Source organism: Nyctibius grandis, chromosome 1, assembly GCF_013368605.1.
Source record: "Nyctibius grandis isolate bNycGra1 chromosome 1, bNycGra1.pri, whole genome shotgun sequence".
In the NCBI taxonomy this organism is placed as follows: Eukaryota; Metazoa; Chordata; class Aves; order Nyctibiiformes; family Nyctibiidae; genus Nyctibius; species Nyctibius grandis.
In genome coordinates, this window is record NC_090658.1 from 8,966,044 (window position 1) to 8,992,013 (window position 25,970).

A 25,970-nucleotide genomic window follows, 5' to 3' on the forward strand; every position below is an offset into this window, starting at 1 on the left:
CACTAGATCATACCCCAGAGGCCTTAACTAGTTTCTTCCTCTTTATGAACAAACTTTGATTAAAGATTCCTCAATAAACTGTTCTATTAAAAACATGTTTTCAGTAGACCTTTAACACTTTACGTTAACTACTCTTTCAAATAAAAAGCAAAGACAGCCCACTACAAAGAACAGCACCAAAATAATTACATGTAGCAACAAAATACTACTAACCTTACCCTTGAGAAGAAAGCTGCAGCACAGGGAAAGTAAACAGCTCTTGGAAACCATTGCTAGAAATGCATTAAGATAGAACTACCTCCATCTAGTATTGGATTGGGGGTGTATTGGATTATGAGAAAAAGTAACACCTGTGGCTGAAACCTTGTTAGGCTGTTGCAGTCCACATGGATGTTATTTTTTCAATGCATACATGTGGTTTGCTTTGTCCTGTTTTCTTTTAAACTGTGGAAGAAGGAGCTCCATGTCTACATGGGTGTTTTTATGGGAGCATGGTTAATAAACATTCCTGAAAACCTGACTGCAATAAGCGTTCAGTCAGAGTTCCAGGGGAGGGAAAACTGCCCAGTGCAAGATCAAACACAAACCTAAGAGGATCTTTATAGTAGATTATATCATACAAGTCTTAGAGTAATTGAAGATTATAAATATAGTCCTTATCCACAATGGTTTGTTTTGCTGTCCTTTAGTCTATGAAAAAAAGGCTAATTCACGTTATAAGTAAAAAAAAGAACTGATGTTGATGTAGTAATTGCTGAGTGCATAGAAGTGTGATTTAAATAGTTAGAGGGTGAAAACAGATGGAGGAAGCATGGCACATGAAGGTCTGCTCTTCTATTTTTCCTCTTTCAATTAGCAGTTCCTTGCACTAGGCCTGCCCTCTCTTATCTTGTGGTAGTATACAGGATACATGTCTCTTCCGTTCCATACCTTCTGAGTAACTAGGCTGGCCTCATAATCTATGATAGACTTGTAGTTGCAGTTTAATACTGAATTCCTTTGGACAAGATCTGTTTAGTATCTCTAGAAATTGTAGTGATTTAAAACTGCCCTTCTTTTTTTTTCCCATATACAGACATCTATTACAGTAGTCCTCGCCACCTTATCTCAACTCCAGTGGCTCTCTCCTTAGCAACTTTACTGACTCAGTTCAAGGGTTGTGACAATTGTCATCATATCATGCACAATTCCTAAGGTCAGACTGCTGGTGGCATTCAGGTACCTACTCTGATTTTCAAAAGCACTGCCATGAGTTAGGAAACCAAATGTCTTTGAAAACTAGCCCCATAATAACCTTGGTCCCCTTGTGAAGAGCTTATCAGAAAGGTCTGTGATCCCTAATCCTAAAAAAAAAAAAGGCTGGGCCCTGCAGAAATGTATTGTTTTTCTTGTCAGGCCTTGTCTGAAAATGGACAAGCACACATTCAGCTTGGAACGTGGAGCTAATTACTGATGTCAAGAAATGTGTGAGAACCTGACTAAAAGGAAGAACCGTTTGGAATCACTCCCAGGTTAGAGACCCTATTGATATAGTCTAGTACAAACACCAGAGCTCTTCCACAAATACCCTGACTAGCATCATCTACCAGAGAAAACACCATTCACAGGTGGCCAGCTGTACCCTTGACTGGGCACAGGGAAAAATTACAAGGTCAAAGACTGGTAAAACTTTTTAGTTTTATTAAAAGTTGGCAGTTGCAACCCTCCTTTGCTAAGTTGGGCAAGTTTCTGCTGTTTGGATGTGTAGGTTTTTTCTATTTTCCTGTGCCATAGGGTATTTTTGGGTTAGTGAGCTCTGAAAGCAAAAATAAGCAGTAACCACAAAGCAATTATCAAGAAAGCAGGCTGAGCAAACAGCCTCATCTTTTTGCCATGAGTCTTCCTTCCTCAGAATGACAGACCAGGCTTCACCGACCCTGTCAACTTGTGTGAGATACAGGAAACGCCTGCCAGAAGCCAATTTCCTCTGGATGTCTTAAAATGGACATGACAATGCAGTGTCTGCCAGCCCGCTGCCCCTGCAAGGCTGTGTTTTCTTTGTGATAAGCAATACTAAGGCAAAGACCTTCAGGCTCATTAGCTTAGATACAGGTATAATTAAGCAGAATTGAAGAGAAGCTTTAGCTCCAGATTTATTTTTAGACTGAAGAGATCTGAATAAGAATTCTTAAGGATAAGGCACCATATTAGATCTACAAACAGAGTTTTAAAAGTTTTGAAGTTTACTTGTACTCAGAAACATCAGTCTGCATCAGGAACAGTCTACATGCAGAATCTGACATTAACTTGACTTTCCACTCCTGCTTCAAGTTTAAGACTTAGAAGTTTGATACATACAGTCAGACAGAAATATAAGGATTGATCAGGTAAACTGACCCTGTCGAATAATAATGTTTATTTCAGTTACAGCAAGCATAAGGTTTCTCTTCTATTACTAAGGCATAGAACAAAGGACTGAGTGTGTTACTGGAGGTTAAAAAAGAAAAATAAAAACCTAGACAAAACCACTTCAATCACTAGTTGAAGTAACCCATGGATCCTTTCCCTTCTTCTGTAAGATTCTTAATTCAAAGACAGGTCAAATCAGCAGTACGTGACACCCTAGCAACTGCTTTGGAGACCTAAATGAAGGGAAACAATGGTCCTACAGCAGATTCTTGTGGAGCAATTTAGCAAAGGTCAAAATCAGGTGATGAAGAAGTTGAACTGAGATTGCTTCGTGTTTGAAATACTGTGGGAAGAGACTTTTCCTCATACCGCTGTCATTGAGTTGTACTTGCTTTCTGCATGGTGTTTCCATAGTTGTCTGCATTCTTCCCTTCCTTAACACTGAAGGATTATAAAGGAGTGGATCAGGTTTCCAAGTGAGTTGATTTCTTTCCTTAAATCTATGGCATTACTTGTATAGGTGAACAAGCAGTAAAAAGATCTGGTAAAGAAGAAAGTGTAAAGTTTGTCTTGGGAAGCCTTTGAAATATCTGAAGATACTGAAACACAAGACAGGCTGAGTGGTAGGTGACTAGTTGAGTTCCTCACTTACAGTCAGTGACATGGCTTTGTCCCCTTTTAATGGTGAAATTCTCACTATCAGCTGTGGCAGCAGGGAAAGCTGTAAGGTACAACCTTCCCAAGGCAGACTGATTACTCTAAGCAACACACACTAATATGGCATGTTCTGTGCTATAATTTAGTAAAATATTACTATAACACAAGTGGAAAAATGTTAGTTTGTTAGTGCCCACTATAGAACTGAAACTTACTACCTGCCCTCATCCCCAACCCACAAGCCTTAGGATGCCTTTCTGGATGATACTACTTTCTCTCGGTGAAATGCTAAAATTCCTGTTTCATTTTGAGTAACTAGTTTCAGTTGTATGTCTTCTCGCTGGCAGATCGTCTTCATTTTCCAGTCCTAGCAACTGCCTGAATTGCTTTGATCCACTCTGTACGTTCTGCGGATGAGGCTGCTTGCAAGTAATAGTGGATTTCATTTGCTGTGATGATTTCAAAGAGGATGTTGCCAACATCATACTTCTTGGCTACAGAGAAGAAATAAGGAAGTTAGCTATGAGAGAATAAAGTCTTGTATTTACAATGTTTCTTCCTTTACACACTGTAAGGGGATTTCCTTTCTTTTTACAGCTGTGCCTGATCAGGCCTTCACAAACAGACTGCAAGACTGGGTCCATGAGATAGGTCGCTCTCTTGGAGAAACAACCCATGAATTCTGCACATTTTGCCTTTGAGAGTCTCTGGTTAATTGATCTCGTTATAGAAGGACCTGCAATCCTGCAGACAGGTCATATCTCCCAAACCCTCCTGTGCCTTGCCAGCTACAAAAACAAGATCATAGAATCATAGAAACATAGAATCATAGAATGGTTTGGGTTGGAAGGGACCTTAAAGATCATCTAGTTCCAACCCCCCTGCCACAGGCAGGGACACCTTTCCTCTAGACCAGGTTGCTCAAAGCCCCATCCAACCTGGCCTTAAACACTGCCAGGGTGGGGGCAGCCACAACTTCTCTGGGCAACCTGTTCCAGTGTCTCACCACCCTCACAGTAAAGAATTTCTTCCTAATATCTAATCTAAATCTACCCTCTTTCAGTTTAAAACCATTCCCCCTCATCCTGTCACTACTTGTCCTTGTAAAAAGCCCCTCTCCTGCTTTCCTGTAGGCCCCCTTCAGATACTGGAAGGCTGCTATGAGGTCTCCCTGGATGTTGAAGTTCATGTCACATCCAGAATGTCTGGTTCTTTTCATACCTGCCAGCACAGCCTACACAGGTGCTGAGAGGCCAACAGACTTTCTTGCTGCATATGATAGTCTGCCTCTCCCGTGGAGAGAAGAATGCACGGAATGAGTGTTTCTTGGTCCTTGCAGCAATGCTTAACCATTGCTGTTCCCACAATTTCTAGTTTTGGGAGGGAACAGAATGTGAACAGTAATAATTTGTTGGCATAACCATTTCTAATATAAAGCTTCTATCCCAAATTTATCAACTAAAAGGAGCAAACTCAGCTTATTTTGTCTAAGGCCAGTTATTCTAACATTGGGATGGCATCATCCTTTTGACAAGTCTTCTCTAAACAACTGACAAAACACAAGATTCCCTGTTGCCATGTTTACCACAGTATCCTTCTCCAGTAATTAAGACAGCAACAGAGAGCCTAGTTACTACAAGAATCATTGCACATAGATTGCTTTTGAGTAAAAAACCACTTGTGATTTCAGGCAGATTGAAAGAATGTACCAAAAACTTATTACACAGCTCATTCAATATTGTTCCTTACAGTCTGGCATATCTTCCACTGCTGTCACCACGCAGCCTCTTAAGTGAATTGCTCCTAGTGGTTCTTCTCCCTGGTGAGGACATGAAATCAAAATGAAATGCAACACTTCTGAAACTGTTCACATGTTAATATCTGGCTACAACTCCAGAATGGAAACAAAAACATTTGCTGATTTAGTATGTCACTTGGGAAACCAGGGGATCCTCAGTCTGTGTATGACATGGAGGGTGGGGGGTATGGTAGGGGGAAGACCTGCAAATAAATAGGAAATCCCTTTTGGGATTTGGAATTCAGGATCTACAGAATATTTAGCATGTCCTGAGCAAAGGTACAAGAAGAATATAAGCCTTGTGTCAACTATAACTTTTCTTTTGATGTGACAGTGACTAGAAAAAAAGATTAGGTAGAAAAAAAGTAGATCTTAGAAGTATTCTTACCAAGCAGCAAGATCAGCTATACCCTTATTTACAGTTTGGCCTCTTGTATACTTCAGGACTGTGATAGTCAAAAAATGGGTGAAGATGCATTTTTGTTGGCATAAGTTTCAAAGAAGCAATCCCTATAAGCTGACATACCTCAGCCCTTTGTGAGGGCATGCCAGGAGCGGGAAAGGCAAGCTGGGAATAGAGAGGTCAGCAACTCCTCAGTGTTCATTCTCTGGTGTGTCTAAGCTGCCTCTGCCAAGGGGGACAGGCACAGCATAAAGCACCTGTAACCCTCAGTGGCACTGCTCCTGCAGCAATGCAGGACGAAATAAAACCTGTAGGCTGAATCTACCTGAATGCCAGCTTTTGGAGGGCAGGTTTTGCTCATGGCAATGCCCCTTCCTTTCATAGGGCAGGGTTTGGCCCGTTAGAATTACACAAGAAATGGGACGCCATGTCTCAGCTTGACACAGAAAATACCTCAATTATAAAGTGCAAAATGGCTGTATTATGTTCATTTGAGCTTATGACCTACTTCATTTTAATCAAGTGAGAGCACACATTAATTCTAATTAATCACAGATAAGAGGTGAGAGCACAGTTCAGTGTTACCTGTTCCCAGGTCTGGGTGGCCCTTGCAACCCTGATTTGGCAGCCCCAGAAACCATCCTTCACTCTGCTTTTCCAGAGGATGGCTAGGCCGTGTGAGCACAAACAGCCCCGCTGTCTTGTTTGGTCTTCCCTATCACACATTCCCATGCAAATACTCCATTCAGATATTTCTACAAGACATTGGCTTTAAAACAAACAGAGAAATAAACTAAATGTCTCTTACTCCAGCAGGATCATAGTAGTGAAGGTATGCAGGGTCGTCTCTTAAAACAAACTTTCTCACTTTCCAGTTCTTCCTCCGATGTCCCTAGGAAAATTCAAAAACAGCAATGTCGTGAACTGCTTTGCCTGCAAATGCTTACAGTCATCTCACCTACTCATGAAAGAACAGCCAAATACAAAAGGGAAAAAGATTAATATTTCAGACAGGAAATATAAACTGGAGTAGGACTTGAATCTGGGCTTTCTACATCCCACTGTTTTACACAACAACTGGGCTATCACACTGTTTTTAATTTTTTGTACAAAGTAGAACAGCTTCGACATCGGAGGTTCCCCTAAACACATCTCATAGTCTGGTAGCTATGATGTTCACATGAGGTCTGTGAGAACTGAGCTTAAATGCTTGCCAGAAAACATCGCTGCAAAATGTCTTGCAGGAAGGTACCTTGAACTATTGGCAAGAATGAGCTGAAGGTTCTTCACTCCCTGCAAAGGCAACAACAACAACAGAAAAGGCTTATCTGGCTCAAGCACCTGGAGAGGGTTCATGACTGAGCAGCTCAAGCAGAAATAACACCACCTTCTGACATGGATGTAGATGCCTCATTGCTTTCAGCAGATCTACATTTTCCCCACCCATCATTTCAGTCTTGGAAACAGGCATTCTCAGCAGAAGCAGTGACACTTCCAAGCAATGATCCACAACTTACTGAGGGTGACCAAATCCAGGCTAACACTGGTGGAAGACTCTCATGAATCACTTTCTTTCAGCATTTCAAAATATTAGTTTCTCAATTAGCTACGCTGTTTACAAGGAAGCTCTTACTAACTAGGCAGACATGAACATGACAGGGTAAAAGTTAGCAGAAACATGTGTATCTGATTTCTTCCATTGCTTTTGAGTAATCTGATTGAGCAAGAGAAATACAAGTGGGTACCACCAAAAAGTTCTTAGGCTCCCAAGGAACATTTTAACAGTGGAGGTTCAGACTTGATATTAGGAAACATTTCTTTACCGAGAAGGTGGTCAAACACCAGAACAGGCTTCCTAGAGAGGTGGTTGATGCCCCAAGCCTGTCAGTGTTTAAGAGGCATTTGGACAACGCCCTTAATAACATGCTTTAACTTTGGTCAGCCCTGAAGCGGTAAGGCAGTTGGACTAGATGATTGTTGTAGGTCCCTTCCAACTGAACTATTGTATTCATTGAAGAATCTTAGTCTGTCCTTCAGTTCACTAATATCTCCTTGCAATGGCCTCAGAAAGTAAGGATCTAACCATGATGTTCACTGTATTGCTTAAAGTTTTGCTGGAAAGGAAGGTATACAGTTATCTTCTGTCTTACAGATAGGACAGGATCAAATGTGACTGAAAGGACTCCTTTGCTCACGTATGCTGAAAAAGCCTGTGAAAACTGGCAACTGAATCCAGTTGTGTGTCCAGAGGGACACTGGATTGCAGCCTTTTTACCCGAGTTCAGTTCTGCATCGTACCAATGATTTGTCACATCTCCTGCTTTAGCACTCTTTCCTAATCAAAACTATAAGCTGGCTAATTTCATAGTAAGAGCAATAAACCTTGCAACGCTGCGCAAAAGCGCTCCTGCCATGCTACAGCAAGCATTCTTTGCACAAAGGCAAGAGGGACAGAGATGAAACCTGTCAAGCGTGGAGATGGCATAGGCTAGTTTCTCTCTTCTCTAAAGCTTTTAGGTGTAAGAGTCATCTTGTATCCGTGCAACATCATCCCAGTGACAGGATGGAACCGTGCAATACTGACCTGTTTCAGCAAACATCCTTGTTTGACTACTATGCCTCTGAATTCTTCTTTCAGGACCACATCATCATCACTAGAATTTCCCTCGCAGAAAAACCCACTGTCTGGCTGCATGACCACAAGAGAAAATTCAGAAGTTACACAGCTGCTGCATGTTCATGTACATGTACAAATCTGGCTTCTCTTTGGCCTCACTCCACGCTGTTTTTTGCCACCCAAAAAATAAACCCTTTTACTGGAAAAATCTCCTAGTGAAGTTGAGGAGCTGTCCAAGAAGTTGTTGGTCCAAGTTGCTGTCCAAGTTGCATTTCAGTGTGAGGTAGGAATACACCAATGGGTCTCAGGGCATTTGAAGAGAGCTGGAGCATCTGTGTATACGTCACTCCCTCCATTCTCTATAATTCTTGGTGTCACATTTCCTCCGTGATGGACAGGCTGCCTCAATCCCATGATGTCACAGCTTTTTAAATGCATAGACAGAAGTTCATTCAAAGCAATGCCAGCACAGCCAATACACTCCAGGCTGGCCATTCCTGCACCTGACACACCCTTGCTCTTCCTCCATCCATCACAACCATTTTGAATTTGGTTGTGATGAAGAAGAAATGCTCCATCTAGGCTGTCTTCTCTAACAACAAGAACTGCTCCTAGTTCTTGAAATTTGCAGTTTTCTATAGCTGTGATGTTGTGATGTGTGCACCAAGCACAGGCTGTCTCAGGATCCACGCATCACATCCATTCCACACCAGATAAATTGTGATGCTACTTACTGAAACTTACACTGTTCAAATGAGGTAAATGTAGGTAATCATACGTATGGCTTAAGAGTAAACGCCTGTGCTGCCTGCTTGTATACTTGTGGCCTCCTCACACCACATTGGTATTGAATGAAACTAGAAACAAGCTGAACGCAAGCAGAGCGCACATGGGCTGCTAGGAGAAGTGTCTCAGGTAGCCAGGAACTGTGATGGCCACAAGGCTGCCTTCACCAGCAGTGTCTCTGCTTCCATTGCTGCACAGGTAAAGTCTCCCTGCTACAGACATATTCTAGTAGAACAAATGATGTAATGGGAGGTTCATTTTGCTGAAGTCAAGTGATTCTATGTGGTAAATATAAACAGAATTGTAATATTTAAGCATTTTACTCGACAGAAGGCATACTTTTTTGTTAGCATAAGTTCATAAGCCAAACATCTTTAAAACAGTATTTGACTGTGATTGGGATATTGCAAGGTCTTCAAATCTATCTACAGAATATGAAGCAATAAATTGAAAAGGTTGGGTAAGCTACTCAGGACAGGTGTTATTGGTGGATATTAAAAACTTTTGCGTCTCTGCTCACAGGCAAGCTGTGTGTGTGTGTGTGCGCACACACACGCGCTGAGTCAGATTTGATGGCTCTGTGCAAAAACAGGTTTGTAGCTTTTGCCATTTTGAGAAGCCCCATGATAATGAATTACTCTCTTCCCTTCCACTGAATCATCAGGGGAACTGATGGCTAAATTCTGGTCGCTGATGAAATTACCAGGAACAAAGTCTAAGTTAAAAAGAACCCAGCTTGATCTCAGCACTCAGTTCACACTTAGAAGGGTGCCAGAAAAAAAAAAATGTCCTGCTTACTAATATTAAAGTGAGCCAGTTCATTCTGAGTATCATGTAGGGAAAGAAAATTATTATGGATCTCTCCATTTCTGTACAAACCTTCCTCCAGGACTTAAGAAACCCAACAAGAAGCCTGAGAAAAGCAGAGCATCAGCAAGTCTGGGACAATTAAAAAAAAAACAGAATACAATACTCACAAAGTAATAGTAGGCATCGCTGAGATCTAAGAAGGGGGTGTCTGACAGCCCCTCAGCAGCAGCCTTGGATGTATCCCCTGCAGGCTGCAGGTAGCCTTCACTCAAGAGGGAAGAGGCAAGCATGAGACCTTCTTTGCGATTTCGGATGGAGTTGCTAGACACCAGCCAGTCAATCACAGAGGTGCCTGGTTACAAAGAAACAAATAATATCAGCCACAAACAAAGACAGACACAAAGCAGCCTAAAAATACACAGGCAACAAGCCTACTCCATCTACTCATCTCATCTCAGTCTCCTGAGAGATGTTCCTAGTGACAATGCAGAGAGCTAATCTGGAAAGGTGCCTGGGTCATCCAATGAGGTACAGTCGATCCGACTGATGGTAGGGGCCAGTGTGACTCTGGAACACTGTACCTGAGAGAGAAGAGAGCTGGGAGAGGATGGAGGGCTGAGCTGGGAAGCCTCAGGGACAGGGACTGGGGAATTATGAAGGACAGCCAAGCCTGGAGAAGGCAGTCTTCCAGGTTGCTATGTTACTGACATAGTGCTGTCAAAACAGGGTAACTTTTGACTCTAGCACCCACAGATTTGACTTGGAGCAGGATGGGAAATACAATGTGACACAGTTTGTTGATGAAAAATTCAGAAAGAAATAATTCTTCTGGAGTTAAGTGTTTCATGCAACCTTCTACAAAGATCTACTTCAATCCTGCTGGCACTGGTTAAATTTCTTCCTCCTCTCTTGCTTACCATGGCTATAACTGAACACTTTTTCAATCTTCATCCTTTGAGCACCTCCTGTGTTGGTCAGGAAAACATCTGCCAGGTTTTCTTCTCAAACTTCTCTGGGCTCTACAGAGCTTAGAGCTGTTTTATCTATCTTTAGCCTCTTGGCCCTGTGCTCCCTTTATTGTATGAAAAAGAGGGACAAGAGCTCCTTACCTGTAAAGCAGTGATTGAACACTTTTTTATCTTTTTCCAGCTTCAACTCCTTTATTCCCTTTTCAGGATCTTTCATTGAGAGGTACAAAGCACTGTGCATAAAAAGAACCCCAGAAACCATTAGCAAATAAAAAGCTTTAGCCAGTTCATACAATAATATCATTGTCATTCACAGGGTCTTCATGTTTTGCTGGCATATAGTTCTCTGCAGAGCTGTAGCATGGCCTCGTTTAATCTCCTGAAAAATTTACTTTGCAAAGCCTGGAGGCCTCACTGCATCACTGTCACAGCTGCAGGAGCAGAGCAGGGAGTGCACAAACAGCTCACCACACCCCCATATTTTGAGAATGGAACAACTTGTGGTGACTGTAGTGTGAACAGAGGAACACCCACTGCTGAGGCACCTTCACAAGGCCTCACAGCGTCAGTGCTAATAGGGGAGCTCACTGCTTTGTGCTGTGTTCCCCCAAAGGTCCTTGGCTGAGTACAAAACCTGTCACTGTGACATCTCCAAAGCCTGCATGCTCTCAGAGGCCCTAAGTAACCTCAGTGAACCCTGGTGTGACTTCCTTCCTCCCACTTGCTTTTCATTTCCACAGAACTCTAATTCCTTTGAGCTCTGGAAGGACAAGAAGGACAAATATTAAATGTCACAGGCTGAGTCCTTTGGCCTGTTAGTCAGGGTGATCCTCTGCTGAAGCCTGTGAAGTCAGATTTAGTTGGATATTGGCGCTGTGCAGTTTTACTGTCTTGTAAGGAGCACTGCAGACTCATTTGTATCTTGGTATTTACTGCTCAGAGGCAAAAACTAAGTTGTCCTTAATATTTTAAAGAACTGACAAACAGATGGCTTCCTGTGTGTGCCCTTTATCTCTTCTTCTTCCTCTGCCAGTTCCAAGTTCTCTGGCAGGCACCACTCTCCCCTCATGATTCAAAAACTAGGTTAACACCAGCGTTTCTCTGAAGACCAAACAAAAGGTTTAAAATATTTTTACAATACATTATATATCATATAAAAATGCCTCTCCTGGAAGAATCACGCTTTGGCTGGGGTCTCCCTTTTGCACTGCAGTGTACTCAGAAATCTCCTTATCAGTAAAATTCTTTGATAAATAAGCATGTTTGGTAAAAGATGATGTATTAAAAATTATCCTCCCAGTTCTGATTGCTAGCTCATTTCTGCCACATTGTACGCTCTGAAACTGTTAGACATGCAGAAAGGACTCTGAGTGAAACCATAGAGGTAGCATGGACAGACATGCTCATAGCTCTTCCAGACTGAGGTTACGTATCTGGCACACTGCTTGTGGAAGGAAGTAAATGGGGGAGCACAGCTATAAGAACAAACCTCAGGTTGATCGTTTCAGGCAGTCTGATAGACTTTCTTGTGGATTTTCTGGCAAACCTTTGGCCTCCATCTATGCAATGAATTGCTTTCTTGATATCCCGTACCCAGGCATCTCTCTCCTCCAGGTAGGCGGCTTGAAAAAAGTGGTCCTGTTGCTTGGCCGCAGTGAGCTTGAAGACAAACTGGAATGATAAATGAAGTTTATTTAAAAGTTACTTTGGTGTAGCCAGTTGGACATGATCAGCCTAGTACCACCACAACAATAGCCTACCTGTGCTAAGGGACTACGGAAAGTGCCTTAGAGCCACAGTTAAACTAAAAAAACTCTGAAGAAAAACACGAACAGGCAGTGAAGGTAACTGACTCCTTTTTTTATTTCCCTGTGAGCAACCCTGACATTGTCAGTACAGCCAAGGTGAGTGGCACTGATAGAGCTGCTGATTTTAACTTTTGCTGGGAAGTTCCAACACAGCTGAAAGGCTGAAGCGCCCAGCCCCTGCCACCTCACAGTGGGTGTAAATTCGTCTTAATGTTTATAGAGATGTGGTCAGCCTGAAGGAGGAAAAAAAAACCCGCATCATGTTGCTCAGCTGCTGATTCACAAGGGAAGAAAAGGTCACAGTCACATTGGAGAGTAGCTGAACAAGTTTGCAGCCTAGCAAACCTTTAAGGGCTGGATTGGGAGATGATATATCCAACCCTTGGCTACACCTTGTGATCACTACCCATTGTAACCACACTAGCAACAATGGAAAGACTATTTCCCAAAAATAAGAAAAGATCTAGTAAAGGTAGTTCTAAGCAGAAAAAAATAACACCAACCTGAAAAAAAACCCCACAAGTTCACACTGTTTGATCTCGTTTTCATCCAGTGATCTTTTAGGTGGAAAATCTGGATCTAATTACTCAGTCAAAAGGGTTTCCACTTCCTCTAAAATATAGTTCCCCATAAATGGAACTGTAATTTATTCTGTAGTTGTATTAGAATAAATACAACAGCTTCTGACTCAGCAGGCATCTAAAAATGACAGGCTAATCAGCAAGCAAACAGCATGGCTTTATGAAGGCAAGTAAAGTAGAGATTATCATCAAAGAGTAGAGAGTGGTGAACCTACAGCAACGAAATCAACACACTGAATGAGCCTACTGAAGCCTGCGTTTGTAAACGGCACATTTCTGAACAACCCTAATACGCCTCTTCCAGCTTGTTGCCAATGGGAAAAATTCTGACACCCTGAAATCATGCAGAAGTCTCGCTGACTTTCATGGAAGACAGACTTCAAACTTACAAAGCATTGGGTCCTCAAAAATCCACTTCAGACAGAAAAGTAACCCTTTCTTATCTGACACTGTTCATATTTCCAGCAACACCCACCTTTTCTATTATGCAGTAACGAGCTACATCCTGAAAATCAATGTACGGTGCGTGTGAAAAGCAAACAGACAGATCTCTCCAAATCCCAATATCCAAGAGTCATACTAACACACCAGATTAACAGAATGAAATATCAAAGCATTAAAGCAAGCTTTTACCAAAGGACAAACCAGCATTCTCAAAGCTGAAGAGCTGAGAGGAACGGCTGAGGGAGCTGGGGTTGTTTAGCCTGGAGAAGAGGAGGCTCAGAGGTGACCTTATTGCCGTCTACAACTACCTGAAGGGAGGTTGTAGTGAAGTGAGAGTTGGCCTCTTCTCCCGGGCAACTAGCAATAGGACAAGAGGACACAGCCTCAAGCTTCGCCAGGGGAGGTTCAGGTTGGACATCAGGAAGAATTTCTTTCCAGAAAGGGTTATTAGACATTGGAATGGGCTGCCCAGGGAGGTGGTGGAGTCACCATCTCTGGATGTGTTTAAGAAAAGACTGGACATGGCACTTAGTGCCATGGTCTAGTTGACAGGGTGGTGTAAGGGCAACGGTTGGACTCGATGATCCCTGAGGTCTCTTCCAACCTGGTTGATTCTGTGATTCTGTACAGTGAAATGCTAAAGAAGAGTTTTCATTTCCAGCACACAGAGGAGACTGGGAAAGCTCTCTCTCAACTTTAGCTTTTAGAAAGCTAGACCACCAAGCTAGACATCCAGGCTTCCACTGAAACCAGTGAAGAGTTGAGTTTCCAGTCCTGGAAGTGACCAAGTCTCCCTCTGATGATGCATATCTGTTTGTGCTTTTGAGAAAATTACACAATTAGACTGAACTAAACACCAACATTTTAGATAGTTTAAATTAGGACAAATGAATCTGACTATGAGCAACCATACATGATAAAGCTATCCAAAGGAAAGCCACAGGGAAAACAGAGAAAGCACAAGTGTAGCAGAATTAACACCACATTAAGCAATCATCAAACTTCAGATCAAGAATAACAAACAGTAGAGAATGCATTTTGAAATAAAATCTCAAAATATGCAGTTGCAGCCTCTTCGGAACAGCCTGTATCTCTGTTTAACAAATCCAAGATTGTTTCCTTTCCCCTCAGCATTTTCTTTTTGCAATTGATTTAGTAAAGCGTGTTTATGATATGCCCTGAGGTTTCAAGCTAGGCCCTGATGCAGATACACAAGCTGATTCAAAAAGCTGAAATCTAATCAGATGAATATAAAAGTCTACTCATGGCTCAACAGTCCCTGCTTCAAACTGGGCTCAAGTAAGTGAGACTGGATTTAAAACTAACCTAATGAGAATTTATTCACTTTTTACCCCACAGAACTCCTGTCCTAAAAATACACTTTCATTTCTAGCCATATGAAGTAAATGTATGCAAACCACTATGAACCAGAATAATTCCTGTAAGAGGAAGAACTGTATGTTTTGGCATGTAAGCAGTGAGAAGGCAGGATGGAATGCAGAGGCATTGGATTCAGCGGTATAGTAAAGTTGTAAAATGTAAGATACAAAAATCAAGATACTACGTTTTCAAGGAATACATGTAGGAATTCAGGTTTAATCATATTGGGCAGTAACTACTTGTAAGAACAATCCCAGTGATGGTGGTGTTGCTCATATGAATGAGCATGATGCAGTTTTGACTGTTTGAACAGCGCAAATTTTAAGAGAAAATATGTCTCCAGGGCTATTGTTCTATGGACTTGCAGAACAATCTCACCAACTCAGTAAGGAGGATCTGCTCCAACACCTGCTGAAGTCATCTGGATCGCTTCCACTGACTTCAGCAAACTCTGCATCAGATCTTACTTATGAAAAGGTGTTTTGGGTGCCTCAACCCCCCAGTCTGAGATCCTTCCTTTTTTCTCTATTCTCCCTCAGAAAAGGCCCCAGCAACTAAAATGAAACATAATGTAAAACTCATTATGTAAACTCATAATGTAAAATGAAGCATAATGTAAAACTCATTGCAGTCAAAAGAACAATCCTCAAAGACCTTTGATACAGATGCATACATCTTCTGCAAACTGGTACATGCTCAAGCAACCCTTTGGGCAGGCGAGCCTCTCTCTCACTCTGCCTTCAGCAGATATCAGATCCTTCAGACCTCTCTGCCTATTTTGCAGAATGCACATACACTGGTGAATTATCTTTTCATTATTATTAAATGTGTTACTGTTACTGACATTTTCAAGCAACTACTATAGACCAAGACTGATGTCAGTGCCTCTGTGGGAGTTAAAACTAAACAAAACAAAAAAAAACACCCACTAAACTCTTTGGAAAGGAATGCTTTGTGAGAAAAACTTAATTCCTACCATTATAATGTAGGATCTGTGACAGTCTTGAACATAGTACCCTTCTCTCCAGGAATTATACCTCATGTATAGAGTAAGGAGTGTTGTGCTGAGGCTTGTTGAGATAATGTAGGAACATGATTTCAAATCAGCAGAATTAGAACCAAATGTGTGCAGATACACTTAATTTCTGTTCCTTTATTTAGTTATTTAATGCTCCTGCCCTGTGCTCTGGTCCCTAGATGTAATTATGCTTCACCTTTATTATTCATGGTTTGCAAATGATGTAAAGCCAAGTGGTGTAACAAAGAGCTCTGAGCTGGCACCCAGGCAATGCACTGACACACAGCCATGTGGTTGAAGCAGAAGGTCAGATGCAAAGCTGCAGGGGTTAAACAGTAAGGTTTCCCCAGCCATGCCCAAGGGTGGCTCAGGTAGGAGCTGTTAGCAATAAGGAAGAGTAAATGTGCTTGACCAGTAGTCAGTCTCAAATCCTTCTGAATCAGTTGGGCAATCACCCTTGCCAGCTCAGGGATCAAAAAAACCTATGATGGGCACGGGGTGGGAATGCATGATCACACAATTCTCCTTCCACACATGATAATACAGTCTCCTTCTGTGGACAACTCCCAGTACTCTTGATCTTGCTCTGGGTGGGATTTCCAAGGTAAGGGCTCTCTAAAACCTTTTGTTCCCAGGAGAAGCAGCTGTCTACAACTTCTCTGACTCAGCACAGGATTGATAGCAATCTTTATTCTCTGCCCCATCCTTTTATTGTACTGCCTCAAAGAGAGCTTGCAAGTTAAGAGCCCCTTTTTCTTAACAGATATAAGCCTAAAAAAGACTCCATAAGAATCAACTTTTTTTTTTATATATAAATATGGGGTCTGCACAAAGAAGAAAAAAAAAAAAAGAAAAAAATAAAACAAAGAAGTAGAAGAAAGAAAAAAAGAAAGGAAGGAAAAAGGAAAGCCAGCAGGTCTAAACCTGACATGAGGGACCCTGACTCCACTTACCACAAAACCTAAGGACAGGTACAATTCTCCTCACTTACTCGTATGAGAAAGTGAAGCTTGCTCTCTCATGCACCTTCTTGCACTTTCTATTTTTCTAATGCTGTCAGAGACTTCTATCTTTAGTCAGGCATCCTTGCAGTAAATTTCTTTAAACTGTAATTGGATAATCTTCCAGACTCTGGGGGACCCCTTTGTCAGAGGAATTCCTGGGGGTATAAAGTCTATTTGATGAAACTGAGTCACTGAAATAATAAATGACTGACGAAAGATACGATTCTTTGCTAATACCAGAAATCCTGTTTTACCAACAACTACTTTTCAGGAACCCTGTAACAAAATATCTGTGCTTGTACATTTATCTTCCTGTATCTTATTTTCTGTCAAACAAGACGCTAAATTTGTGAACATAGTGATCTCTGTGTTTCACTGGGAACTGGGACCTCAGTCAGTGCACTTGCTACCCTTGACCTTAGACATCCCAAAAGCACAGACACCATTTGAACTAGTTTTGTTTTTTTTCTCTCTCTGAGCACAGATGTGGCTCTTAGTCACTTGCGAAAACCCTACAAGTAACAATGCAGTGGGTGATTAATACAGATTGCATGAGTGTGAAGTGTGTGGGGTTGGGTAGTTACCAAATGGTAATAAAAAGATTTGGAATTACAGCTTTACTTGGGCATTTGTGTCACAGCATTTATCTCCTTCCTGTCTGAGCAAGCCAGTTTTTGCTCTGACAATAAATAAATACTTCCACTGCTCATGAAGTAGTTTCCCACACCTTTATTCTGTGGCAGCTAGATTTATATTTAATACAGGAGTTGTGCCATTCAGCTAAGTGTCCTCACAACAATAGCATTAGCTCTGCTCTCTTACAGACTCAGAGATTTAAAAACAAAACAAAACAAAAAAACCCACTTTCTGAATTGCTCCCCTTGAAGTGGCCTGAATTTTTCCTGAGCAGTCACACCTTTCAAATACTACACAAGTCCAAGCCTCCTTGTGACCTCCTAAGACAAGTGAGAGTAGCCACTAGGATGAGTGTAAGGAATATGTAATCACCAGCCTTTTGCCCCTTCAGTGCCTCCAGGAGTATAAGTACACTGTCAATCGTTGTTATAAAAAAAGTACTTACCATTCTTTTGCCAAAATCTTGGCATGGGCTGTTAATAGAGCTTCCTTTTAGTGGGACCATCCCTTTGGGGCTGTTGTCAGCCTTCCGCTTGTAGAATTCAATTCCATCTTCTAAAAGCACGACCCACATCGGCTTCCAGGTATTAAACATGCTGCCCTGCATCAATAAATCACTGTGTATATTTTGTTCAATAAATCACTCTTCATATGTTATCCACTGAAGATATGACCTTCCAGGGAGTGACTGACTGATGCTAAGATAACTGCAGTTAGGGTCTCGAGGGGAACATACCACAACCACACCCATCTTACTATGCAGTTAAAAAACGTTGTTATTCTTCTGACCATCATTAATTTCCCCTTGTAGTCACCCCAGCCAAGAGTTTTCCCAAAATCACATTGCCTGCCCCAGCAGGTGTTTCTTTTCAGTATCACTTAGTCCCAGCCACTGTCTTCAAGATGACATAGCGGCAATATTATGAATAATCCTCAAAATTTCTGGATGTGAACTGGCACATTAGGACTGTCTCATTAACTTGGGCATCCTGTGCTACATTTAGGACTTGATGCTACAATAGAGTCAGTCGTTGATGCTTGGCTGTCTAATAAGAAAGCACACATCTCAGAGGATTTCTAGACATTCAAGAACAAACTGTAAGAGTAATGAATAGTTTAAGGGCCTGAGGCTGCAGATCTCCAACTGCTGTGGTGAGGAATTGAAGTGCTTTTACTTCCTGTACCTGAAACACAGCTGTTAGATACAAGAAATACAGAGATAAAGACAGGGCCAGATCCTACATATAGTGAAACACACAGCAGAACTTTCAGGGACTCAGAGAGGAACGACCTGTTTCTCTGTGTTGAGCACAATCAGCTGCTAGAATTACTAAGACTGTTGCACTCTAGCTAGATGACCTCTCCGGTCCTGCCTGCAACCAGCTTCAAAACTGGTCACAATCCCAGATACCAAAGTGACTTACTGCTCAGCCAAATGAACATTTAGATATGCTGAATACCAACAGTTCCTCTGAAGAGTTACCAAAGCACAACCAACATTTCTGGGCCCCAAATCAGAGGTTATCCTTCAAAAATATTAGCTTCCCTTCCTCTTTCTGTTACAGAGAGAGACATAAATTTATCCTCCCCCTCCTACAACTCCATCCAGAGCATCCCTGTCCTCCTCAGACCATAGTGGGCAAGCAGTGCTAAAGCTGCAGATGGAAGTAAGGCAGCCACCATTGTGCTGTGCAAATGGCTTGGTTTGATTTGTTAAACTTTAGAGCTGGGCAGAGTTAGTTACATTTGCATTTTGTATTTCTGCAGAAGTGAATAGGATAGAAACATGCTGAGGTTTTTTTATTATTCCCCAAATGAATCCTTTGTCTGTCACATCCTTTTTTGCTGCCCTACCTTCCAAAAAAGGCTTTTTGCACTCTGAATCAGACCTTATGTTCAATTACAGGCTGGGGAGGGAAAACTGTCAGCTGAGATCTTATTAAGAGCAAGACCTGCTTCCAGCCTCTGCAGCCCTCCCTGGAAGCAGGTGGTGCCCACAAATGAATGCTGCCTTCCAAAGGAAAGTCACTGCCCTGGGGGTTCTCTGGAAACCCAGATAAACAGGGAACTACAAAAAGAGTCTCATCTGGGTACCACACATGGGTTGACTGCTGGTTTCTTTTGATTCTTTTTTTTATTATTATTTTAATAAGCCATAAGAATTTACCATTTTTTGAGGCCCCAGTTTGACCCACTGGTTGATTTTCTGCTAAGAAATCAATTAAGATGATGAGCCAAGAAAAGAACTATTGCAATCTCCTTTTGTTTGTGGGTTTACTACAGGTGACAATACTTCTGCTTGTAAACAGACAAGTCCAGTACTTCCTAAACACCAGACTCTGCCATGCTCTGCCAATGGAAGACACCACGGTGCAGTGTTAAGACTGGCAGCCTCAGAGCCACACCATCAGCAAACCCAAACATGGTCACATGGTTCTCATCTAAAACATCTCATGAAAGACAAGCAAGCAGGATGCTGGATTTGATTTTCCTGGACTAAAAACGAAATCATCACACCTACTCCAAAGACTCTACAGACGAGTGTTCCTTGAATTGCTCTCTGAAATCGTTAGCCACTTTAAAAAAACATGCAACTTCCCTTTGGTACAACAACTTCTTTTTATAACATCTGCAGCACTACAAGATTAGAAAATTGGCTGTTTATTATGCTCAGAAGATGACACAAGGTCCCCCAAAATAGACAAACAGAGGTTTAAGCTGACCTAAATCAACACTTAAGTCTGAACCCATGTTTATTGGAGGTCACACTGTCCCAGCTAAAGCACTGACCCCCAAGCACAGCAGTGTTCCTGAGCCTAATGTAAATATGAAGAGGAGAAAGTCAGTGACAAAGGGCATCCACTCTCTGCAAAGAGAGCTGTGGCTTCATGGATGGCTCCTTTGGGAGGTCAAATCCTTGGTTTCACTATACAGGCATAAAGGAGAGGAGTACATGATTAGCAAGTCAGGTTAATCAGGAGCATGTTGGCCTTGCTGGAAGCTCTGGTTGTGGAATTCACAGCAGCCTCACTGATGTATCAAACAGCTGGTACCCATCTGATCTGTATCTTCTGCTCCTTTTGCCCTCCAGCCCTTTCTCTAGCACACTGTTGTTCCTCACCACCAGTATAAGCTCATTTCTGTAAGGACAGAGCCAGGAGCCAGCTATGAAGCTGTTCTAGGAGATGGGCACAATTTTCACTTCCCTGTTGCCATTTCAACAGCACCCAGCAGCAACTTTAGTAGTACCTGCACAGAGAGACTTCTTGGGGACCCAGCACCCACAGGAATGTGAGGGACTGACACCGGCACATCTGTATGCATCTTTTCTCTGGCATACCCAGCCAGGCATACATTGTCCCAGTGTCAAAGTTTCCAGCCACTTCCCCTGTCATGGAGGAATATAGATCATGAGCCACTTGCTCTACGTATCAGGCCACTGGAACTAGAGATCTGCAATCTGCACAGCACAAATTTGGCGCTCTCCTTCCTCCTGACAGCATCACTGCAGCTTTATGATTAATTTATGAACTTCCTTTCAGTGTCAGTGGAAATAAGACTGAGGAGTGGCCTCTTCACAACACTGGTCCCAGATTAGAGATCCCTCCAGCCAGCTGTTCTAATTAGTGAAATTCTTGTTTTGATGAGCAGAGATACCACAGGAGAGAGCTCCTCTCTTCCTCCAGGACTGACACTGTTTAGTTAGGCTGCTTTAAGCCAGACTGAACTCACTAAGGATTTAAATGAAAGTCAAGGCCTCATCTTACAGACTCTACCACAAAAGACTCCAGAGCAGAGGTTGCTGTGGAGCAGTGAGTGCCTTCCCAAAGAAGGGAAGTGCCCATGTCCCCACACACTGTCTCTAGGCCAAGGTGATCTGACCTCTTTAATCTCACTATGTTTCCTTGATATTTAACTCAGTGATTAAGTGCCATTGAGTAGGCTGTGGCCATTTCAAGCTGTTACCTGTTTTGCCAAGCTTCCACTAAGGGCATTAGGTTACTTAATAAAAATACAAATTTTCTGATCCAAAGGTACACCTGATATATGTGCAAAATGTCTTGTGCAGTATTCTGACAAGATATAACTGCTAGCAAATACCTCTATAATCACTAACACCACATTGGTTTACTACTCAAGGAATTCTGTTTATTTGGCTTTCTTTTTGGAAAAAAATGATCGTTTTGTTAATAACTGAAACCAAAGTATGTTTCCCTACACCTCCCCAACCTGTTCACAGTTAGCTTCCTCCTCCATCAGTCCAAAACTGACCACTTACCTTCTTAACCAAGTAGCCCTCCCTTATGCGCATCGGTTCTCGCTCCATGTCTCAGGCAATCCTGCCCTCGGGTCTGTCAGGGCTGGCAGTTAAGTTCCTCTGGCAGCAAAGTCTGTGGGCTGGCGTTTTTACGGTACAGCTGTGTCACTTTCACAAGTTCCTCTGCCCACTAATCACGTGAAAACAAGCCCATTTCCTCTTACAGAGTGAGAGATAGGGAAACACAGAAGCACGTGTGTATTTATAGTTTGCCTCTGGCAGAACAGGCAAAAGCCTGACAAACCACTCAACTGTATCAAATACGGCCAGCCTTGATGACAGAGTCCTGCAAAATTAAGTAAGCATTTTAGTGCCCAGTCCCAAGAAATCAGACCCACTCTGTGAATACATGAACTCTAGCAAAACAACAAACAGGGTGGCATACCGTGTTGCTGCTTGGTGCATGCCAAAAGGATCTCAGAGACAGGTTTCCAGCTCACCGGTTCTGTCACTTCATCCCATCTTTGAAGTCTGACTCCCAGTGGGTGAGCGCAGGGCTCTGGCAGCGAGCTGGAGGGCCCTCCCTTGGTTAATGACGATGCGCCCTCTGCTGATAAAATAAATTTGGTTATCAGACTTGATCAGGTTTTGGAGTTTGATGCTGAGGCCTCCCAAAACAGTTAGCTGTCAAATAGGCATAAATGGATTAGACCAGTGCATTACATAAAGCACCACAGAATGTCACTTTCTATGAGCATCTTTTACTTGCTGCAGAGCTTATTTGGCTGTATTTGGTAGAAGATAAGGCAAAACCATAACTTTCCAAAAGTTGATATATACCAGCGTCACAATCCCTCTTCCCCACACAGAAGGAAGGATGGTGGTATATGGGAGGCAATAAGGAGGCTGCTGCATTGCCAGGAGCAAAATATTCTCCCATGCACAAGACTCCAAATCACTTTTACAGCTGAGCCCATTCACATAAGGGTTGAGCCCAGGGTTACTCCATCTGTCACCTGTGCCACTTGTAAAGATCCCCAAACAGGGACTTTTTCCTCAGGCAGAAATTCCTGCTCTCCATTTAACCCTCTGTCTGTCTCATCCTTTACTCAGAAGTATACAGAAGTTTGACAAGGTCTGTGATAGAGTATCACAGTGATGATTTTATGTATTATTAGGTTGTTTGGGTTTTGTTTCTAGAACCTACAGAGTCCCAGTACGTTGTTCCTTTGCTCATGCAAACCATGCTATTGTGATCTGATTGCTGTTAGAGGCCCTAGTTGCTGACCAAGCCAATCATCCATTTGGCAGTTTGCAAATCCAAAATTCAAAACATGCTTTCCAATTCTCTGGCTGTCAAGTGTACTTGACATCAGCCAACAGATTCTAAAATTATTAGAGAGACAGAAACTCACACATAGCTAATAAAAGCTTCACGCTCTTCGAAAACTGAGCTAAAAGTAAAAATTTATCACTAAAAAGTGATCAAAAACCTTTGTGTCACATTCACAGTAAAGAATCTGCCTCCCAGTCCCAGGGCCTGGAATGAATTGAAGGTGCATTCCAGAGTTGAGATGATCTAACTGATTTTCTGAGTTATATTTCTGTGAAGGCTCCCTTCATTTCCCATAAGCCTTAAAATGATGCTTGATGGACTCAGGAGCTTGTTGACTCCTCCTGTATAATGTCTTTTTTGGTCAGTAATTCCTTTTGCTTTAAGAAGGTAAACTATTTCCTTTTCTTCCCTTTCACTCCAGTGGTTCCATCTTTGGGAAAAGGTACACTTTTTTTTTTTCTCTGATTGGATAACCCAAAAATACAGGTCATAGACAATGACAACTCAAATTAAATGCCTTTCACTGTATGGCTAGAAGCCAAACTATTCCTTTATTAGCTGCCTTGAGGCCATAATGCCACAGAGCCTGGGGTGAGCATTAGGGATCAAGAACTGGCTCACAGTTAGCTCTTCCTTCTGCCTCTACCTTGCTGCCCCTCAAACCTGAGGAAAGGAAACCCCTTCCCCAGCTAGAAGGGCTTATGGGGAACAAAGACAAAAGAATCTGCCAGCATTTTCCTCCCTGCAGGCAGCCTTTCCACAGGTTTTCCTGCTCGCCTGTTCCTGCTGGTTCAGTGTTTGTGCTGAGTCAGGATGACAGGGCCCTGCACAATAAATTGATGATATGAAATGTCCAGGGACAGATCCTCTTCAATAGAGCATCTATATGACCTTATACTAAAAAGTGGGTTAAGGTGAACAGAAAAGGATGCTGACTCCACAATTTCACAAAAGCTCAGCTTCTTATTTACCTGAATGAAAAGCCCTTGGAGGTGTGAAATGCAATTCTATACACAGTGGCACCAAGCCAACGAACTCAGAATTTACCATTAGCTACTTAATCAACTCAGTGTCAAAGCATAAAATTATCTCCATCCAATATTAGCTGGAAGGAACTACTTTTATAACACTTCTTTTCCCTATATCATTTCTATTTTATCTTCAAAGCTCAGCTATTCCTTTTGCCCTTCTGCCTGATGTGTCTGGAACAATCCTTTTCTTTTAACACTTAGGTTTGGTTTCATTTATCACACATCACCACAGGGGAATCAGCACTTCATCTTCCCCCAGGCAGAAATGTGCTATCAGCTAAATCATTCATGTGAAGCAAAATGGTTCTTAACCATACAGTGGCCACGGCAGGCGTGAGGGACAGCCTGGACTGCTGATGGCATGTCGTCTTTTTGCAGCCATTCCTAAAGGGCTGCACTGGCCATAAGAGAGAGAAGTGCTGTATTTCTTCTAGCTCTCCACAGAGGGGAGGATAGAGCTTTGTCTGCCAGAAAGGAAAAGTAAGCTGCATTGTGGAAACCTGCAATAATTTACCCTGTTCTCCCCATTTCTGTCCGAAGTAGGTAAAGGTGTGTGATGCTGGATTAGCAACATTTGTCACAATAGCACAATCTGCAACAGAGCTGAGTATCTTAGCTCAGTTTACTGTTGAGTGATCTGTTCTTGTACAGGAGATCTTGCTGCTGTATTTCCTCAGAAAATTCTGGGATTTTCCTGCTACTTTATCCGAGCAAGGGATCTAGCTGAAAGACTGATGGGCGTTTACACGGAAAATTGGAACTATATCTTCGCAAATAAATGTGTCAGCTGCATGGAAGACAGGCGGCTTCTCAGCTGGTTACATCGGCGTCACTGCTCTCTCTACTAGCCCTTGCAAGGCTGTTCTTCAAACACGTTTGCTGCATTGTAAATGCCATAAGCCCACTCCATCTGTAACAGAGCATGTGAGTTATCCATAAATATCCATCTCTTTAGCAAATCAAGCTACGTTTCCAGGGGAAATTAAATCAAATGCTATATGTTCAACATTATTGTCTACACAGGAAAAATAATATACACAAGTGGTTTGCAAAGGTGATAAAGACTCAGTCCAGCTTATAGTTCAGTAAAACCCTTTCTCACTTCTGCGCAGAGGCAGAGGACTCAAAAGAATTACAGTATTAAACTGAGAGCTGGCAGGTGCACGTCTCAGCACAATTCACTCCATATGGAATCACACATATGGCTATTTTTAGCAAATGAAAGATTGTGGCATCCACTTCTCAAAAAGAAACCCAAACGCAGAACGTTTCCAAATTTAGCACTGTGTTAAGGAAGTAATCCAAGAGGTGCAAGCATGAAAAGACAATTATAGGTATTGTCCACGTCACCTTGGTATCTAAATGCTGTGGGTTAGCAGTCATAAACGAACTGCCTTGTTCTGGCCTCAAGACACATTTTATATATTTAATTATCACGGAGCTATGCGGCAGGATTAGTGCACTAGCTTTAAGTGGGAAGGCCTGCACAAATGGTTATACTGAAAAGCTTATACAGTTGATGTATTATTGTGCATAGAGAGATCATACTGAGAGGATGCAGTCGAGAGACCAAATGGATTTCTCCAGAATGCTTTCTACACAAATTGGACCAGCACAAAGCATAGGCCATGGCTTGTCTGCGTATTAGCTCTGACTTTTCACTGAATGCATCTAATCTCACCTGTGACTTACTCACCTCTCCCCTACAGTAGTTCCCCATCAGTGATACATGCAGGTGATGTAGCTGCAGCAGGGAAGGCCGACACACAAGAGAGAGGTCTTGGAGGATGAAGCTGCAGTGTGAGAAGACTTTCCTAGTTCTGTGAAGAAAAAGAGAGATGGCAATAGCTGAGCGTGCTGGCTGCAGCTCACTTGAGGGAGCTCACCATTCCCTTCAAAAGCACTAAGGGGTTCCCTGAGGCCCAGGGGAATGCTGCAATGTTCCTGCTCCAAGGGAAGGGAATTAGCTTAACGTACCTTGCTGACTCCAGACAACAGGCTGGGAAGACTTAGATGCCAGGGGAACAAAAGATAGATTTGAAGGACT

At 42.3% G+C, this 25,970-nt stretch overlaps 1 protein-coding gene and 1 long non-coding RNA gene across 2 annotated transcripts; both read right to left on the bottom strand.

Annotated features, from left to right (window-relative positions):
• Positions 1-36: 36 nt before the first annotated feature.
• On the bottom strand, positions 37-24,611 carry PLEK (pleckstrin). Its single transcript, XM_068403796.1, has 11 exons — positions 24,438-24,611; positions 22,002-22,163; positions 21,578-21,902; positions 17,744-17,899; positions 11,917-12,098; positions 10,569-10,660; positions 9,627-9,811; positions 7,831-7,935; positions 6,055-6,138; positions 4,795-4,864; positions 37-3,539 (listed from the first exon to the last, which is right to left on the bottom strand). The coding sequence occupies exons 3-11, from the start codon at positions 21,623-21,625 to the stop codon at positions 3,400-3,402; spliced, it is 1,062 nt and encodes a 353-aa protein (XP_068259897.1). The 5' UTR covers positions 21,626-21,902; positions 22,002-22,163; positions 24,438-24,611; the 3' UTR covers positions 37-3,399.
• Positions 24,612-24,745: 134 nt separating this feature from the next.
• Positions 24,746-25,970, bottom strand: LOC137665309 (uncharacterized). Its single transcript, XR_011048479.1, has 3 exons — positions 25,901-25,970; positions 25,620-25,743; positions 24,746-24,833 (listed from the first exon to the last, which is right to left on the bottom strand). It is a non-coding gene; the product is annotated as an uncharacterized lncRNA (long non-coding RNA).

What these genes read in the sequence shown, in the direction of transcription:
- PLEK (XM_068403796.1), bottom strand. Translation starts at nt 21,625, where the DNA reads ATGGAGCGAGAACCGATGCGCATAAGGGAGGGCTACTTGGTTAAGAAG. An exon ending in GTTCAATCACTGCTTTACAG is followed by an intron (nt 9,812 to 10,568) that starts GTAAGGAGCTCT and finishes CTTTGTAACCAG; the next exon opens with GCACCTCTGTGATTGACTGG. An exon ending in AAGGATGTTTGCTGAAACAG is followed by an intron (nt 6,139 to 7,830) that starts GTCAGTATTGCA and finishes GAATTTTCCTAG; the next exon opens with GGACATCGGAGGAAGAACTG.